Raw genomic sequence first — 17,523 nt, 5'->3', positions numbered from 1 at the left:
AATTCAATGCCTACAGTGGATTCTAGGGGTAAAAAGTTCTCAGTGAACAGAAACTTTAAGTGGCACAGTATTCTCAAATGTAATACCATTCTCCAAACCATCTTTGTTAGATTTAAACTCAGTGGAAGAGAGGTGCTGGTCACCACCAGCGGACAACGTATCAATCCAAAGTATTTATTTATTTAAATGTATTCATGTATTGTTATTTATAATATTTATATGTATATCATAAGATTGCGGAAGGATTTTTGTTGACAAATAAATAATATTGATAAGATGGTGGTGTTTTAATTTTCCTTTTTTTAAATTTGAAAATGTAAAATATTTTCATTTTTCTATCTGCATATTAATATTTAGAAAAATGTTCATGGTTTTTGGATTCTTTAGCAGAAGCTACCAGCAGTTACTTAATGTGGGTACTGGTTGGCTCAACCTGTTAAAACACCATCCTAGTGTGTGTATGGACTCCAAGATCTGCGGCTGCAGCATTGCCTAGAGAGGGGGGGGTGATGTTATTTGGCGGACATCTATAGCTTATTATGCACCTGTGACCCCCTCTGGTCAACCGAGTGTCCATACTCCTGCACACTGTCCACTTTCATTTATGATTAAATTGGGTTGTGGGAGTTACAACTAGTAATATCTTACATATTCGTTTATGCATTACATTAAGCTAAAATTTGAAGTCTTGACGAATCCTGAAGTTCACAAATGTGTGCATATATAATGCATATTTTGGTTAACAGGCAAACTGCAGACTCCCATGACTTGAAAAGAAGCTTTTGGGACAGCTGTCTGTCGGGCACAGAAGTTCCCACATCAGAAAACAAACAGGTTTTCCATTGACAGGTTCCCAGGACTTGCATGGGCACCTGAGTCTATTTTTGGCGCTCGGGCTGTGTTCCGGTGTAATAAGGTGGTTGATGTTTCTCCCGAGGAGAGGACAAAAATACCCCATCACTTCCTCGCACGCAACTGAAATGATTCCTATCTGAATTCCATGACATCATCATCCTGCGCCCTCCTGGTAGACCCAGACCCAGGCGCGTTTCATCATTGTGACTGCTGCCTGTTGAGGCCTGCAGGCGCACTGACCTGCTGACATCAGTCTCAGCTCGTGCATGGCCAATGCTGAGAGGCAAAGCACAACCTGCCTATGTCTGCAGCCGAATGGTTTGTGTGCCAGAGGAAAAAGAGAAGGAGACAGAGCATGAGAGAGAGTGACAATTCACTCAGGTAAGGAAAGGCTGGAAGAAGTGGGAAGTGCTCTGAACTCCTTGGGATCAGACTGAAACTCTGGTGATCGTGGTCCCACTCAGGCAGAATGAGCATGGTAAAAATGTCACTTCAAGCCATAGAGTCTGTAGCTTTGGTCCTCTATCTTACGTTTCCTCATTCAAATCACCACTTTGACTAATACCAGCAAACTGAGGGCATTATGAAAAGCGAATAAAAATCTCACCTCAGGCACACAGAGTTGGTGAATACGGAGCATTTACCTTTGCCCCAAATATAATGCACAACATTTTAAGAACATGGTCAGTAAAATGATTTTAAAAAAAAACATATTTCCAGCTGATCAGGACCAGTATAATAAATCCATTTGAAACACTGCCATAATAATATGGATTAGTACAATCTCTTCTAATTAGAAAATATATACAGACTTCAATAGGACACCTGACACTTACCAATGTACACCCACTAATCAAGTTTCTAATTGAAAATCAAAATATAGAAAAGAAAAATGGTATTTCAAAAATATATAACATAATGCAGAATGGCCTAGAAAGGGAGGAAAACAACACAAAACTTAAATGGAGTTCCAAACTCAGAAATGAACTGTCAAATGATGACTGGCAGGCAGTATGCTCTGGAGCACATAAAACTGCAATTTCAAAATTCTGGAAATTTTCAGGTATTTAATTACACCAAAAACTCAAGCAAAATATAAAAACAATCACACCTAACTGCTGCAGGAACTGCGGGGATACAAACGCAAACACACAATTTCTGGGATGAAGTCTTTAATAAGATATGTAGATCACAAGGATCATATAACCAGACCTTATTATTTAAAGTATAACTCCAGCAGATTTGCACCAGAACTAAATTTAGAAGTGGACCAGTACCTACGTAAGTCAAAAGCCATTCTTTTCTAAACTGGTTCTTGAAAAAACAAAAAACAAAAAGAAAAACCTGTCTGTCTTCAAGCTGACGGGCAAGGACTGAGTGACCCTCTCAGTACATTTGTGTAATGAGTAATTTCACTCATTATGTCTCCTGCGCACATACCTTTCCCCTACTGAAGCTGCCGGTGTGAAGTTAACATTAGCCATGCTCTTACACGCACGCAAGAAAGATGCAGAATCACAGGGAAGACAGGACAAGGAGGAAGGAAATGGGGTACAATGAAAACAATCAGTACTGATGAATGAAGCGGAGTTCAGTGAAAAATTGAACTTGCGCTGAGAATGAGGCTTTGCATCACCTACTGTCAATCACCGACTTGTAAGAACAAATCAAAAAATAGTTAATAAGTTGCTATAGCGAACCGCTGTAAGTCCATACCCAAAAGACACTGACATTGGATGGGCTCCCTACCGCTTTTATGGTTCATGAGGACTTACTACCCCATCGTCCATGAACCGTTTCACAGAAAAAAAAACGAATCCCAGGAACAGCTGTGAAGCATCGTCTTGATACGGCCATGGACACAGGGGAATCCAGGACACATAAACTTTGGCTTTAAGTGATGACACCTTCACTCTTCCCACATCCAAAAGCCTTTTCACCTTGCAGCACAAACCCACCATTCTTACGCATTAAATACAAATCAATAAAGCCAGACCAGTACGGTCAGGGACCAACGATGCTTCAAAACCTCCAATACAGAATTAATCTGGAACGGTACTCTTGGTCATTGCACTATAGGGAACTGTTCAGGATGAAAGACTGACTTTTTCCTTCTCAATTTGGGATCAATATTGTGCCCCTCCAGTCACTGCTGTTCTACCATGACATACACAAGAGGCTCTGGGCTGAAACACACACACATCTCCCATGCTCCAGACCTTGGGGCAGTTAGGTGAAGATATGAAAATGACATAACCGTCCTGATGTATAACAAATCACAGCAATAAAGAAAAGAGGACCACAATACATTAACATATATTTTATATAAAAAATCTTGCATAAAACAACACCCATTTTGGTTGAGCATGGGACAAATATCACTTTATCAAGTCACAAAGAACTGAAGGTTATAGAGGCTCTATATTCCATACAGTAACACTTTCACCCTGTGCCTTCCAAGGGGCGCGGACTACCACCTGTACGCATGCTCAGGTAAACGTGTGCGTTACCCAGCTACCCAAAAATAGGGCAAGTGCAAAACCAAAGGAAGAGACAGCAATACCTACAGTAAAAATTAAAAAACGGTCAATGTACAACCTGCAAAAAGCAGATGCACCCCTGTGAATGAGTAGGGAAGTGCCTCCCCTCGCCACACTGCCGCAGTTCAGATCCGGCTCGCCATTGGTCCGTTTCACAAAGACGAAAAAGTGACTTATCTCTTGCAAATCAACAACTGCGCAGTTTCTCTACGTGCTCGCACATACAATTTCATAAGGGACATATAGTTTCACAGGATAAATATAGAAACGGAGAGAAAAAAAAAATTAGAAAGTAAAAAAAAAAAAAAGCCAGGAGCAGGACAGTGACTCAGCAATGAGCAGACTGCTGTAACTCTTCTGCAATAGGTAGAGGGAACCTGAGGTCAAAGCAGAGAACACATTTAAACAGTGACAAAGCACCGTCGAACTCCGTTAAAAAAAAGAGAACAAATCCACCTCGTTATCATGTGACTGATGACGTCATGGCAGAGATGTCTGCATGCCGATGGCATAGAAAATCTGCCTATTCTGCACCTTGCGAAGGTAACTGCTTGTTTCCAGAGGGATGCGTGGGAGTGCTGAATCACAGTGCGCTTCAAAGGATGCTAGTGACATCAGGACTTTTTTATTTTGTTTCCTACACAGTGCTGTAGAATTTGAAGGCTTACACTTACACATTTTCACATTTTGAGCATGACCAAACAGAGCCCCAGATCCAGATGTTACGTTGCTTCTTTAATTCTTCTGTAATGTGAAACATACTGTAGACACATCATAAGGCATTCAAAATATAAGGAAAATGAGCAGTCTTTAATCACCATATGCAAGTAATTTCTTGCTCATAAATACAAAGTTTTTTCTTCTCAGTGAAGTATTTCGCTGAATCATGCAGGACTCATTAACACTCAGTGTCTCAGGTAGTTTGGGTTATACATAAATACAGTTATTCAGCAGTAGCTTTCTTGGACACATCAAAAAAGAAATTATAATTGCATTAGGCCAGCCAGGAGACCAGCAGCAGGGGACCCCTCATTTAGATTGATGTGCATACAGTACTTAGTGTGTGGATCCCGCTAACTGAACTCATGGACGTTCAAGTAGTAATTCACTTACTGCATTCGCATTTCCCACACTCAGCCTTTATGTATTCCATACAGAGCAGGGCACTGGAACAGCAGCTCATTATTGGTCAGTTTATTACATCATCCGTCATATGAGATACTGGAAAATGACTGAATGTTGGGTCAATACTAGTTTCCCATGCAGCCTGACTACCCTGTGACCGTGCACTATAAGTCTATTCCTCAGTACTGAACTGAAGTACTGCATGCTGTCTACAGCAACCGGCTCAACCATATGATGGCACAGCCAAATAAGTGACCCCTTCCCCTCCCAAAATTTTTTAAACATTTTCTGCTCTCCCTTGGTTGTTACATGTAGTCTTGTAAAATGAGGCTGTGATTGTTGTGAGCCTGTTGTGTTATACATGTGTTGGGCTGTCAACAGAAGAAAAAGACCCAATGACTTATAATTGAAAAACTGCTTTACAAAATCAGTCAGCACATAAATTACAAAATGTCTATTATTTTAAAAAAATCAGGGACAAGATTTTTTCTATTCTTGTAAAGCTTACTACTGATCCAACAAAAGAGGGCCCATATTTAGGATTTATTTAGCATTTACCAGAGAGCAGAGGCTTCACCCTGCCAAGACACTGATACCTTGCAGGGATGTTGGTTAAGGGCATCCAATCAATACCAATAGCAAGTCTAATGAGTGAAGCTTCCTGTTTGGGATGTTCACACACCTACAGTGCAGTTAGTGCTGAACATGTACAGCTCACCAACCAGGAAGAGATGTTTTTTCTAAAAAGATTAAAATGTACTACTTAAATTTATATATTTTGAGCATTCTTCGTGCATTTTTCAGTTTTCGCCATCAACCAATTAAAATGTTTTGACTTGCATATCTGCTTGAAGGGAAGCATGAACCAAATGATGTCATATGGAATGGATTTAAATAAAATTAACGGAACCACATTTTGACCGTGGGGCTGCAGCGCCCAGTGTTCTGCTCTCCTCCTCCCTCCATCAGCTACACTCTTCTACTCCTCTTCCGCTATTCCCTCCCTCCTGCACTCCTCCGCTAGTCTGTCCCCTTGGCGGCCTTCAAATGCTCCTTCCTGTTGATGAAGACGCAGCGGCAGGCGACAGGGGCGGGGTCCGAGTCGGTCGGCCGCAGGGTGAAGACGAATCGGCACACGCCCGTGTTGGGACAGGCGGAGAACAGCTGGGACGTCTTCGCGTTAGCGGGGACGGAGCAACCCAGGTCCTCCACCAGGTGGCGCACCGCGATGCGCATGTAGGCCCCGTGGCTGACCACCAGGGCGTGGGCGGAGACGCCCAGGAGCCCGTCGTCGGGCCGGCCGGCGAGGGGCCCGTCGGTCCCGCTGTGGGACGCCGGGGGCGCCCCGCTACAGTTCGGCCCCTCCGGCTGCTCGTCTGGGCTGCAGTGATCGGCCACCATGCGCAGGAACAGCACCCTCATGAACTCCTCTACCCGCAGCTTCACCTGCGCAGAGAGTACAGTGTCTTTCTCTCTCTCTCTCTGGTTCTCTCACTCACACTCACTCATTCACACACACTCAAAAAAACTGAAGCACACGCTCACACGCACACACAGTCTCTCCCTCTCACACACACACACACACACACACACACACACACACACACACACACTTTCTCTCTCTGTCACACAGACACACACACTATAAAAAAAACCACTCAAACACACACCAGTTCCCACCGGTTCAACCCTGACACAACACCTCCGGCCTACCTAGCCACTGTCGATCCAGGCAGCACCGCCCTGCTCTGGCTGCGAGACAGGGGTCCCGAGCTTGTCACCTGACTATGACACGTCACGTAACCCTACTCTGTCACATGGGGTTTAGACTGATGTATGAAGAGACAAGCAATAACTCACAGGCAACCCGTGACCTGATTGGCTGTGGAATGAGTGGTTTCTGAACTACCTGTCAAAAGAACATCCTCTGCTTCCTGCCTATACATTCTCAATGAGGAGTGACATTATGTTAAAAAGGAAGGAAAAAAAGAAGACAGTATGGTATTAAGTACTTGTACATAACATTTGTCCCATTTTCAACAATGGCTAATTACTTTATTAATAGGTCAATGAATTAAGATGCTTGTTTCTGATATCCAACAGTATTTCCATGACAGCTAGATGAGTCTGCTTTATTTGTGTCATGGTGCCATCTACTGTTCATTTTGAAAACTGCATGCCAAAATGATCCAAATTTGCCTTAATTTCCCTTCTCATTTCCGGGGCAATTTTAAGCATTCAGTTAAAGAATGATGAGCCCCAATTCCATAAAATTCCATATTATGTGAATTAATTTCACACAAAATGATTTTAACTAAAAATGAACTAAAACAGTGGTTCCCAACGCTGTTCCTGGAGATCTACTGTCTACTGCAGATTTTCATTTCAACTGTAATTAGGCACAAGTACTTCAACTAATTCACAGCTCAAAGAAATCTCTAGCTGTTGAAGGAGGTTTGCTTTTTTTAATGTTTGGAGCGAGAACCTACAGGGCATCTTATCTCCAGGAACCAGTTTGGGAACCGGTGAACTAGAAACAAACAAATTTTAATGTATTGTAAAAGACTGGAGACTCGTTAAATAATAAATATGTATTTTTATGTGCCTCACATGAGAGGTAGAGCTGGATGCAATCAACATGAAGGCATCATGTGATTAAGAGCTACACTGAAATGCTGATCCAGGCTGCTTTTCAAATGAAAGCCAAATTATCTCCCTTCTACTTCCAAACCGTGACACCAGTGAAAACCTGCTGAGGTGACAGGGACTGTGCAATGGCTCTGTGCAATGGCTCTGTGCAATGGCTCCAGGGTCCACGGACCTCGGCCTCACCTGCTCCGGGGTCTCCCCCTGCGGCGGGGTGAAACTGGGGCACGACTGGCCCGCCGCGCTGGCCATGTTCTTCAGGTGGTCCACGGGCCTCCCTTCCGCGATCCCGAAACTCTGCATGGCGACAGGGCAGCGTGAGCCGCGGACAGAACGCTCAGGTTAGCACACGGACACAGACACGCGTGCACGCGCGCGCACCTTTTAAATACAACTGGGGCGACATAGCTCAGGAGCAAGACACCTAACCCCTAATTGCTGTGTGAATGGGTGAATGAGAGGCATCAATTGTAAAGCGCTTTGGATAAACTGCTCCAGTACTCTAAGCACCACGGGCAGTTCCATGGTCTTCACAATTCTGCACGCAGGCAACGTAACATAGGCGGATTCAAAATTAACATAGGTAGACCTCATTCATGTATTTAGAGTAATCTCTTAAGAAAATGGAAAAACCTGTCCTAATTTAGGCTGCTAACACAAAAGGGGTGAATAAGTGTGAATTAAGCCATTTTCAGGTTTTTATTTTTAATATAATCAAAATACACTATTTCATTTGAACATTGTAGACATTTATTTATACAGGAGCAGGGGGAAAAATCACATGACTATATTTTAATTTGACTTTGCAACACAAAAAAGGAGAAACAATAAAAGGTGGGTGGGTGTGAAAATGATCTTCAGGCACCATACACAAAGAATACCCACCCTCTCCTTGAGCAGGGGGTCTCTGATGACCTCCAAGCCTGAGCTGTGTAGGTTGTTTTTCAGGATGATATCAGCAGTCTGAAATGCATATGAGGAACAGGCAGGGAGTGTCTGCTTTAGGAGAAGAAAATGCTGAAGGGATCCATAAGCTCCCTGCTAATAACCATTCATCTGTAGGGAGAGATTTACTGCAATACTATTTAGTTCTATAAGTATTGTTTTATATGAATTCTTACACAAGTTAATGCCCTTAATGCTGTTGATTTATAGACACATCGGTGGCCGGTTAGCTAAATAAAGTTCTTTTAGACTCTAGGTTCTGCAAAGCTACTATGACATCACACGCCTCACCTGTCTGGCTCGTTGCAGGTCGCTGCTGAACGCATTGGTGAACTTCAGGTCACTGAGGTAGTTTCCCACAATCTCGGCCTGCCACAGCCCAGTCTCTGACAGGGGCAAGTCCACACCCTGACCTGGAGGACCAAGCCCAGCAACAACACAGCATTCAATGAACCACAGAATTAAAGCATATTTAAGAACTTGGCTGGAACAAACGACAGCACTGTATACAAGGTCCTTGAACCATCTATCACCCCAAAACTCCTGGGCAGGATATCCCTAAAACCTAATTTAAGGAAACAGGCCATTGCAGACCAGTGACATTTAAAAGCTAATTGTGGTAGTCGTTGGCACCTCCCAGCACTACCTGTGAGACACATGCTACAGTGCTTGTGCGCCACTAGGATGAGCATCGATACTGAACTCAAATAAGGTACTTTTGAGCACAGGCACACATGTGGGGTGGTGGTATTTTAGGGAATAATATTTCAAAATGGTAGATGAGCTTGACAAGAATGGTTTTTAATTGCACGATGAACACAAAAGTCATTTCTGGGCATTGTGGTAAGAATCTGGTTGGTCTACTACTCAAATACGTACACAGTAATTTGAACTCCAATTGTAATCCTCCACACAGCTACAGGTTACATAGGAACCTCGACCAAAACCTGTTCTAAGTGTCCTGTGCCATGTAAGCAAGTGCAACAGTTATTTTAACAGAAAATGGTGGCTTGAAATGGGCTTTAAATGCTGGTTAATAAATGGCAGTGGTTTCTTCAAACATAGACGCAATATTTATACCTTGAAGCAGCTTGTCCTTATTGTACTGGGTTTCACCACTACAAAAGCAATAAGGAGAGTGTGTTGTAAGTTAACAGGTGTTAGTTACATACAACAAAACAAACATAAGACAGACACGAACACAGGGACAACTCATCAGGGAATGAAGAGGTTGTGCCCATGCAAACATAGTTGTGCCCATGGAAACAGCAGCAAACTCCAGATATCCACCATGGTTTCATCAATATGCATCGTTAAATACAAGGGGTACACAACAAGGGCCGATCCGTTTCAGGATTTTGTGCCAACTTCTATAACCAGCTGAATCATCTTGATTTTGCATTTGTATAAGCACCAATGCAGTCAGCTTGACAGCTAGTTAGCTGAAGATACTTCATTTCAGTAACCGAGATCACCCTACTAGGACAGGGGGGAAATAAAATAACTGAGTGTGTTAATTGTAAAATTAGCGAATTAACCTGCTAGAGAAGACTGCGTTTTCCCCGCAGAGATGATATTTATCGATATAATTGTGCCGCCGTGTTAACATAATTATACGCTTGCGGGGCAGGCATTCGTCACGATAAAAATACATTTTAGGACAGCCCTTCTGATATTGCTTGTGTCGAAAGTGCTGCGATGGAAACATCGATAGGTTCTCCGTCACATCTGTACATAATGTATCGATAAACAAAGAAGGCATTCTTCACCATTGGAAGAATTTTACGACAACGGAAATACAGCAGTTGCCGCATTTGCTTTTTTTTTATTTTTATTTTTTTATTTTTGCCAATTAGTAGGCTGCAATCTAGAACAAATATACTTTAGTCGCTAACATAAAAATAGATTATGCGAATCAGTAGCTACCACGTATTTGTTCAGACAGCGTAGAGCTAGAGCTATACACACAGAGCTCTCTGATAGTTTGGACAACTTAGACCATGGTATGTTCAGTCAGAATAGAGAGGGTGTGCCAGGCTAGCACAAAAGACAGTAACGAAGTCGGAACACGGCGATTGGGTCTACTTACTGTCGGACTATTGTTAAGCCAAATGTAAGCATTTCCGTTCTTGCTGCTTGAGGCAACTGACTTCACTAACCTTTTCTTTACCGCTAATGCAGCCGCTAGTTATTCCCATGCGGTGAAAGACAGTGGAGTAATACAAGATTCTGATCTGCCCCTAAGAACGACTTGCTTGTTATTGACAATGACATTGGTAATACGCGAATACTCGTGTCTATCCTAAACGTAGCGTGCGAGCGTAGAAAAGGCCAAAGGCCTGAACGATTTTAGGACCCGACTTGACCACAGAACAGAGACTTAACAATACGGAATTTGTTTCAAACAGCCTACTCAGCTGTTAGCGTTTAAAGTATCTTTTTTAATATAGCATCTTCGTGGAAGTATCACGGCGCGGTTTGATGACGAAGCTATGGTGTTTAATGTGATTGGGCCTGTAAACAGACACGCTTTTTACATGACCAATGGTATGGATTTAAAGAATTACAGTGCTGAGATTTAGATTTTTTTTAAGAACACCTGTGTGCTAACGTTTTAAACCCTCGGATATGCCAGACCTTTCCTTTATACACGAATGTACTCATAACGAGTATAAGCAGTGTCCAGTCTTTATGTAAATGTGTCTATTATAATGAAAATGTTTTTAATCCTGCAAAGCATGATGTGGGAATGCTGTCCTAAAACACTTTTATTGTGTAATGGTAGCAGCAGATCTCTGTGAATACACTCGTATCACAACAGTTTTACAAAATAAAGGTAGGTTGTAAGACCAAAACTAGTATTAATGTGATATAGTTTCTCATGTCATGCTTGCTCCCTGCACCTCTTGAGTGATGGTCTTATGTTTAGTACAGTTTACCACTTATGTCATCTAGCTGGATGTGGAGTTGTGCACTTGTAGTTGTGTGACGAGTGTTATGTGTCTAATTCATGTATATTCTGTAAGAAGTGTCAAGGTTGAATCATAAGCAACATTCTGTACAAATATATTAAAGGGGCAGTATGAAGAGGCATTTAAAATGTAATTTTAATTTGAAATATTGTGTAGATGAATTGTGAACACAAATGAAGATTTGGACCATTATAACTACAGACCAGGGACTGTAAAAAGATTGCCCTGAAAACCAAGCCACATTCAGCACAATGATGTGCCTAGTGTATATTATGGCTGGCAAAATACGCTTGAATTTGAGGGAGACAAATTGATTACAAGCAAATAAAGTGAGAATGGAGGTAAGAGTTTCATTCATGGTGAGTTTATTGACCGTACAGCATGCCTATATCCTTCACAACACTTAAAAAGGAATCCTCTTCAAACAGATCAATAAAGAACTGATTAATCATAGACAGACTTGTCAATACTGAATTCAACACTAACTCTGAAACTCATATGTTAACTTACTACGCCTTCAAGCCCCCAGATGAGTACCGGGGAGACATCCAACTGATCAGTGGAACACAAAACACCTTGGGGGGTACTGGCCTGTCACCAACAGCCGCACACCGAAGAACAACCATCTCGTCTGCCTGGAAACCATGCAAAATCCTTAGCAACTGTTACCGAGATAGGATGATAAGCAATCTGCAATTTAAAATTTTTTTTTTTTTTTTTACAAAGCCATCCGTAATTTGTGAGTAAGTTTAATCAGTGTCACTGGGATCTGCTACTGGGATATTGGGGGTTTCCAAGCAGAGAGGTATTGTGACTCCTGTTTTTGATCTCTTTATTTCAACAAAGAATGACATAATGCCCCAGCCAGGCACCAAGCGGATATCAACAGTGTTCTACTTCCCTCACCCCCCAACATCTCCCTCCTCTGACCAGTCACCACCACTTTCAATACTACAGCATTCTCCAGTTCACCTTCCTGTATTTACACCCACACACTGCTTAACCTTTTTCATTACTTTAATTTAAAAAATAAAAAAAGGAAGACAGATGTGAGAATAACATTTATGGTGTCACACTCTTTAAAGCAGAAGTTTATTGAACAGAGATTGTGCAACAGACATGATTGAGGTACATGATGTGATCCATAGGGGAGGGGAACAAAATAGTGAAATCCACATTGTTCTCAGAACGTCACAAGTGGGTCATGATGTCATAATTGAGTTCAGGATGCACCAACTGGCCAGGCCAGGTACTGAGGGCCTGATGCATCCACGTATCCATGGCAACAAGACCAGACTGATGAAACCACACAGAAAGAAAGCAAGGATGACTTGTGTTTTCATTTAGTCAATGTTGCATCAAGTAAGGCACAACCGAAACAAATTCACTGACCCACAATGTATGGACATACAAATGGTCTAAACTGGAGCCAGTCTGAGTAATTAACATTTTTGTCTGCATTTACTGCGATACTGCTCTTACTCAAATTACCCACAGTCTCACCCTAAGCACTCTCATTTAACGTACATGACATCCATTGAATGCCAGAGAGATTTTTATGGGCAGACACTGATTTAATAAAGGTCCAATGGTATACCAGTGTTCTTGTCCCCCTCCACTATGTTTTAGTCCAGGTGGAAGCCCCCTCTGCCTAAATCCTTTTGGGGGAATCACTTCCCTCACAATTCTCTAAATGCACAACAGAACTGTAATTTCTGATCTGCCTTCCAACTCTTCTGGCTCCCTGAAAAACTGCAGGGTTGTGAGGTATTGGTCAAGGAGAAATGGTATTTTTTTGTCCAGTAAACCTGAGGTGTATAAATACCGCATTTGCAGAATGTGACGGGGAAAGAAGATAGAGGGGAAAAACAGAACAGAAACATGCTATTTCAGCAAACTGTACAGAGAGCATTTCCAGTCGAATACTCATTTCATGTTCTTCTTTTACCATCTACTTCAGTATTCTGTATTTTTTTTAAGCAGTAATTATATTATAGTAAAAATGTTTATAAAATAGCAGCACACTCAAGTGACATCACAACTAAGTAATGTTATTGTGTATACGAATGAAACAAAATCATAGCTTTTTAGCAGCGCAAAAAAAAAAAAAAAAATCAATACAATACAGACTTGATGATATCACCCTCCTTCCAGCCCTCTTCACTTTGGATTACATTATCGAACCCCACCATACTCCAACCACTCATAAAATAAAGATAAACAAACAAACCAAAAAAACAAACAAAAAAAAAAACAAAGAACAAAAGAAACAAAACTGCGCATTATATTTTTTTCTGTTCATAGCAATTTTAAAACCTCAGAGCCACCTAAATAAAGAATTTCAGAACCAGTTGAATTTTCAGTGTCCGGATCATTCTGTATCAAAGTATCTCATAATTGATGCTAAGAACTAGGCCATACGTGACACTATGGTAATAGGAATAGTTGGAGGGCTCCACAGATGGGAATGGGGCAGACCATCCCATTGGGTGTGTTAGAAGCATTTGTTCAGTTTAAATGCTTATAATACTCTGATCCCCTCCACCTGTAATACCCTCCTATTGAGTCATCAATAGACATAAACCGCAGCACTTCCGCCTCCTTAAACACAATGAGACTGTCTATTTGTCTATTTGTACAATCCCAACAACGTCTTCGTGACGCCACATAATTTGTATGTGTTGCCATACCGGAATTATGTTGCGGTTCGCAATTCAGGCACTGGTCCGAGCGCTGTTCTGCAAGGCCACTGAGAAGATCCCTAACCTACTGCAGTAGGGTAGATATCACTGAGCAACATGGCCCACATTGCACCAAGCTGTCTGCTTATGTGCCAGGTAAATGGTCACAGGACACTATTTACTATAATGGAACGGCACAGTTTTCTCCTGAACCCACAAATATTTCCCACTGGGGTTGGGCGCATCCTGCTAAATCTGAGAATCAATCCTCCGGATGCGAAATATGTTTTGTTAGAAGAGGGCTGTGAAATTTGTTCAGACATTAGTCCTGCAGAGTCTGAAACACAACACAGCATGCAGGGTATGAAAAAATGTGAGATTTTTTTAAACTGCAAGCTCGTTAAAATGGTGGCATCTGACAGAACAGCTTAGTCTTTTTTAAAGAACATATCAATTGCTCTTAGAACATGTGCAAAAACTAACATAAGAAAAGTTGTTGTAACTTTTATGTTTTGTATTCAATCCACGTCATTTTGCTATGGAGCAGACAAAAAATAAAATTCAAGTAAAATGAATGTCTTTTTTTTAATATATTTTGATCAATAAAAAAATAAAACTAAAAAAAAAAAAAAAAACCCCCAACCAACAACAACAACAAAAAAAATCCTAAATCAAAATAGCAAACGTTGTCTGTAGCCGTTTATAAATTTTCCTTGGCATTTTCTTTTCAAATGGATTGTTTTCTATTTTAAGATAACAATGAAATGGTCTGACCTCTTTCTCCAGCTGGTTCTATTCTTGGAATGTTTTTCAGTTGGAATGTCCTTTGTCATAGGTGCTAGGCATTACCACAAACACCTATGTGCTTTTGCCATAGGGAACACCTAATGTGGGGAAACCAGCCCTACAAAATAAAAGAAGAAAAAAAATGCACAGAACCCCCCCCCAGAAAAACATCCCCACATAATCCACTCATGCTGACCATTTCATTTGTCCCTTGGGGAGCGCGTTTTCAAAGTGCTTTGCAATTGAAAAAAGTTATAGACAGTGGTAGGAAGATGCACACCTTGAAACGGGAATGTAGCGGCACAAAGTGTTCCACCACTTCAAACTGCTCCCCTGTGTCCCACCTTTTTTTGTCTTTATGTATCTTTACAAAAACTACCAAAAAAAAAAAAACTACAATTAGAACCTGGCAGTGTCACACCTGCCCCTAATTCTGGTATGCCATTAAAGGACAGAGGACACAGAGCACAAACATTTAAAGGCATCATCTGATGGAAGGGAACTCTAGCTGGCTCTCCTCTTCCTCCACCCACCAGCCACAACCTCCCCAATCTCTCCCCCCTCTACAAAGCAGCATGCTCCCACCTACTCCACACTCCTTCCACCACCTCCCCCCCCCCTACCAAACACACACATGGACCCCAAACATGCTTTTCCATGCAGAGCTCTCCCCCCAATTCACAGTCCTCCTGCATGCCTGGTCACCTGCTTTCTCACCCTGTTCGCCCTCTGTCACCCCACATGCCCAGTGTCTCTTTCTATACACACACTCACTGAGCCACAACTTCATTCTCACTCAACTGAGACAACAGCGCCCCCCTCTGGGCACAACCTACTCTTTTTTCACAAAAGCACAACTGGGTGCCTTCTCACCCAGAACTGACAGAACAAAACAAACCAAACAATAAAATAAAATAAAATAAGATAAAATAATAAAAAATAAATCAGAATAAAGATACGGTATCTTGTATACAATAAATGCAATCTCTGCGTGTAACTTGGCAATGAAATGCAACACCTAAATGCAACTCTGATGGCAGACAGAACTCAGGAACAACAGCCTCATTGCCCCTCCACACATATATGTCTGCCAGCCATATCTGCCACTGTCTGTTGGCGCTCTCTCTCTCTCTCTACCAATGCAGACGCACATCGATAGCTGGCAGCCGTGCTTTCGCAGCGTACAGCAGGCGAACGAAGCACCCCCTCCCTAAGCCCCTTCCTCCCACGGTTCCTCTAAATGACGCGTGCGACCGCACCCCTTCCCCACCCTCAGCCCCAGCCAGTTACCACACACACACGCACATGCACACACAGACACACTGAAGCAGCCATTTCCTGACATCAGAAAAAAATAAGCTTATTGAAATCTTACGTTCAAAGGCATTCCCTGTGATGGAATAAAAATAACCTTGACAATAATAATAATAATAATAAAATAATAATAATAATAATAATAATAATAATAATAATAATAATAATAATAATAATAAACAGATTTTCATTTCTGCGCTATGAACCATTTATGAAAGTTAAACATTGGCTTTTGTACTCAGCCACTGCCCTGACTTTGGGACCTTTGCTGTCCTAGCCTCAGAGTACTTGCTTTGATCCAGCGGCCACGAACCTGCACTGTCCTCAGGCCCACGGGCTCCCCGCACACAAACCTGCCCTGTCCTCAGGCCCACGGGCTCCCCGCACACAAACCTGCCCTGTCCTCAGGCCCACGGGCTCCCCGCACACAAACCTGCCCTGTCCTCAGGCCCACGGGCTCCCCGCACACAAACCAACGGCCTAACGCCTGCCGGGTAACGCAGGTGACGTGGAGACGTCCCATATTTCACCCAATGGGAACCCAGCGTGTGCGCGCCCTAATCCAAGGATACATGCCCCGCACCAAAAAAGAAAAAAAAAAAGAAACTAAAACAAAACAAAACAAAAAACAGCCCATATTTTCATCCCACAAAATGCAAGCCCACTATCTCAAAAAGCCTTTATAAACTGTTTATCATATTTTTCTTATTAAATATAGCTATATTATGCATATACAATCATAAACAGCAAATATGAAAAATACGATAGGTTTCCCTTCTGTAAATTTGAGGCACCTTTTTTTTTTGTTTCAATGTAAAACTTTTTAAAATATTTATTTAATATCTAAAATAGCTTGTATTTTAGGAATATATATGGGAGCAAATTTCATGAAACAAAATAGAAAAAACAAAAACAAAAAAACAAGATCACCTAGCGAGCCAGCATTTTGTTGTTGTGGTTGTTTTTTTTTTTTCTTGTTTTCGTTTTTTGTCGTTTTTTTTTCTGGTTTTTGATTGGTTCAAGAATTTTGTCCTGGGGTGGTGCTCCTGCCAGCTCACAGGTTGATGTCCCGGACGTCTGTGGGGGTGCTGGACTGGTCCAGCTCGTCCAGGGCCTTGTTCCTGGGCCCAGCCTGCTCCTGCTGCTGCTGCTGCTGCTGCTGCTGCCCCTCACGAAGGCTGCTGACCAGGACCCTCTCGATCTGCTCTTGACACTCTTTCAAACAGTCCTGCAGCAAAGCCAGAGAGAGCGAGAGACATTTACATTTACATATATAAATACAGAGAGCGTATTTCAATATTTAAACAGAGTCACATCTGAACATCCTCACACTTAATCCCGTAAGAGCTCCAAGAGAGTGAAGCCACCTTGTTCTGTCTACCACTCACCCAAATAACAATTTCATACAAAATCGTCAAATTTAAGGAAAACACATTTCAGCACAAAAACACAGAATAAATGCAAGGTAACACATAAGAGGGTGCATCTCTGACCCACCACTGGATCATGGCTTTTATCTGTCCGTGCATTTAATGGAAGCACATGCCACAATTTCTGTCGATATGGCAATCCAGTCATACTTTGTGGTACATTGGTTCAGGTTCATGAAGATTTGAAATATATGGAATTCCAGTTTGCTTCAGTTCTCCTGGATGCCAG

General features: G+C 42.0%; 3 protein-coding genes across 5 annotated transcripts in view; 1 reads left to right on the top strand and 2 right to left on the bottom strand.

Annotated features, from left to right (window-relative positions):
• LOC135258571 (adenosine deaminase 2-A-like) overlaps positions 1–17,523 on the top strand; it is a 230,085-nt gene that overhangs the window by 166,562 nt on the left and 46,000 nt on the right. The window lies entirely within an intron of this gene.
• Positions 4,118–10,599, bottom strand: tigara (TP53 induced glycolysis regulatory phosphatase a). Its single transcript, XM_064342906.1, has 6 exons — positions 10,201–10,599; positions 9,192–9,229; positions 8,403–8,524; positions 8,052–8,129; positions 7,353–7,463; positions 4,118–5,966 (listed from the first exon to the last, which is right to left on the bottom strand). The coding sequence occupies exons 1-6, from the start codon at positions 10,230–10,232 to the stop codon at positions 5,541–5,543; spliced, it is 807 nt and encodes a 268-aa protein (XP_064198976.1). The 5' UTR covers positions 10,233–10,599; the 3' UTR covers positions 4,118–5,540.
• Positions 11,432–17,523, bottom strand: part of ccnd2a (cyclin D2, a) — a 166,398-nt gene continuing 160,306 nt past the window's right edge. For 2 of the 3 annotated variants that reach the window (XM_064342905.1, XM_064342904.1), the window contains exon 5: positions 11,432–17,092. In XM_064342905.1, the coding sequence (XP_064198975.1) occupies positions 16,919–17,092 (174 nt within the window). In that variant the 3' untranslated portion in view covers positions 11,432–16,918. The remainder of the gene's footprint in view (positions 17,093–17,523) is intronic. The other variant, XR_010331179.1, reaches the window with a different exon arrangement.

This window comes from Anguilla rostrata, chromosome 7, assembly GCF_018555375.3.
Source record: "Anguilla rostrata isolate EN2019 chromosome 7, ASM1855537v3, whole genome shotgun sequence".
Taxonomy (NCBI): domain Eukaryota; kingdom Metazoa; phylum Chordata; class Actinopteri; order Anguilliformes; family Anguillidae; genus Anguilla; species Anguilla rostrata.
The sequence above is the reverse complement of the archived record's forward strand: the minus strand, read 5'-3'. Positions and strand labels throughout refer to the sequence as shown.

Bases quoted from the DNA above. Each gene is read 5' to 3' on its own strand.
- tigara (XM_064342906.1), bottom strand. From the start codon at position 10,232: ATGCTTACATTTGGCTTAACAATAGTCCGACA. The intron at 7,464-8,051 runs GTGGGTATTCTT...GTCGCCATGCAG, and splicing joins ACCCCCTGCTCAAGGAGAGG to AGTTTCGGGATCGCGGAAGG. The intron at 5,967-7,352 runs GTGAGGCCGAGG...CTCTCTGCGCAG, and splicing joins AGGGGGAGACCCCGGAGCAG to GTGAAGCTGCGGGTAGAGGA.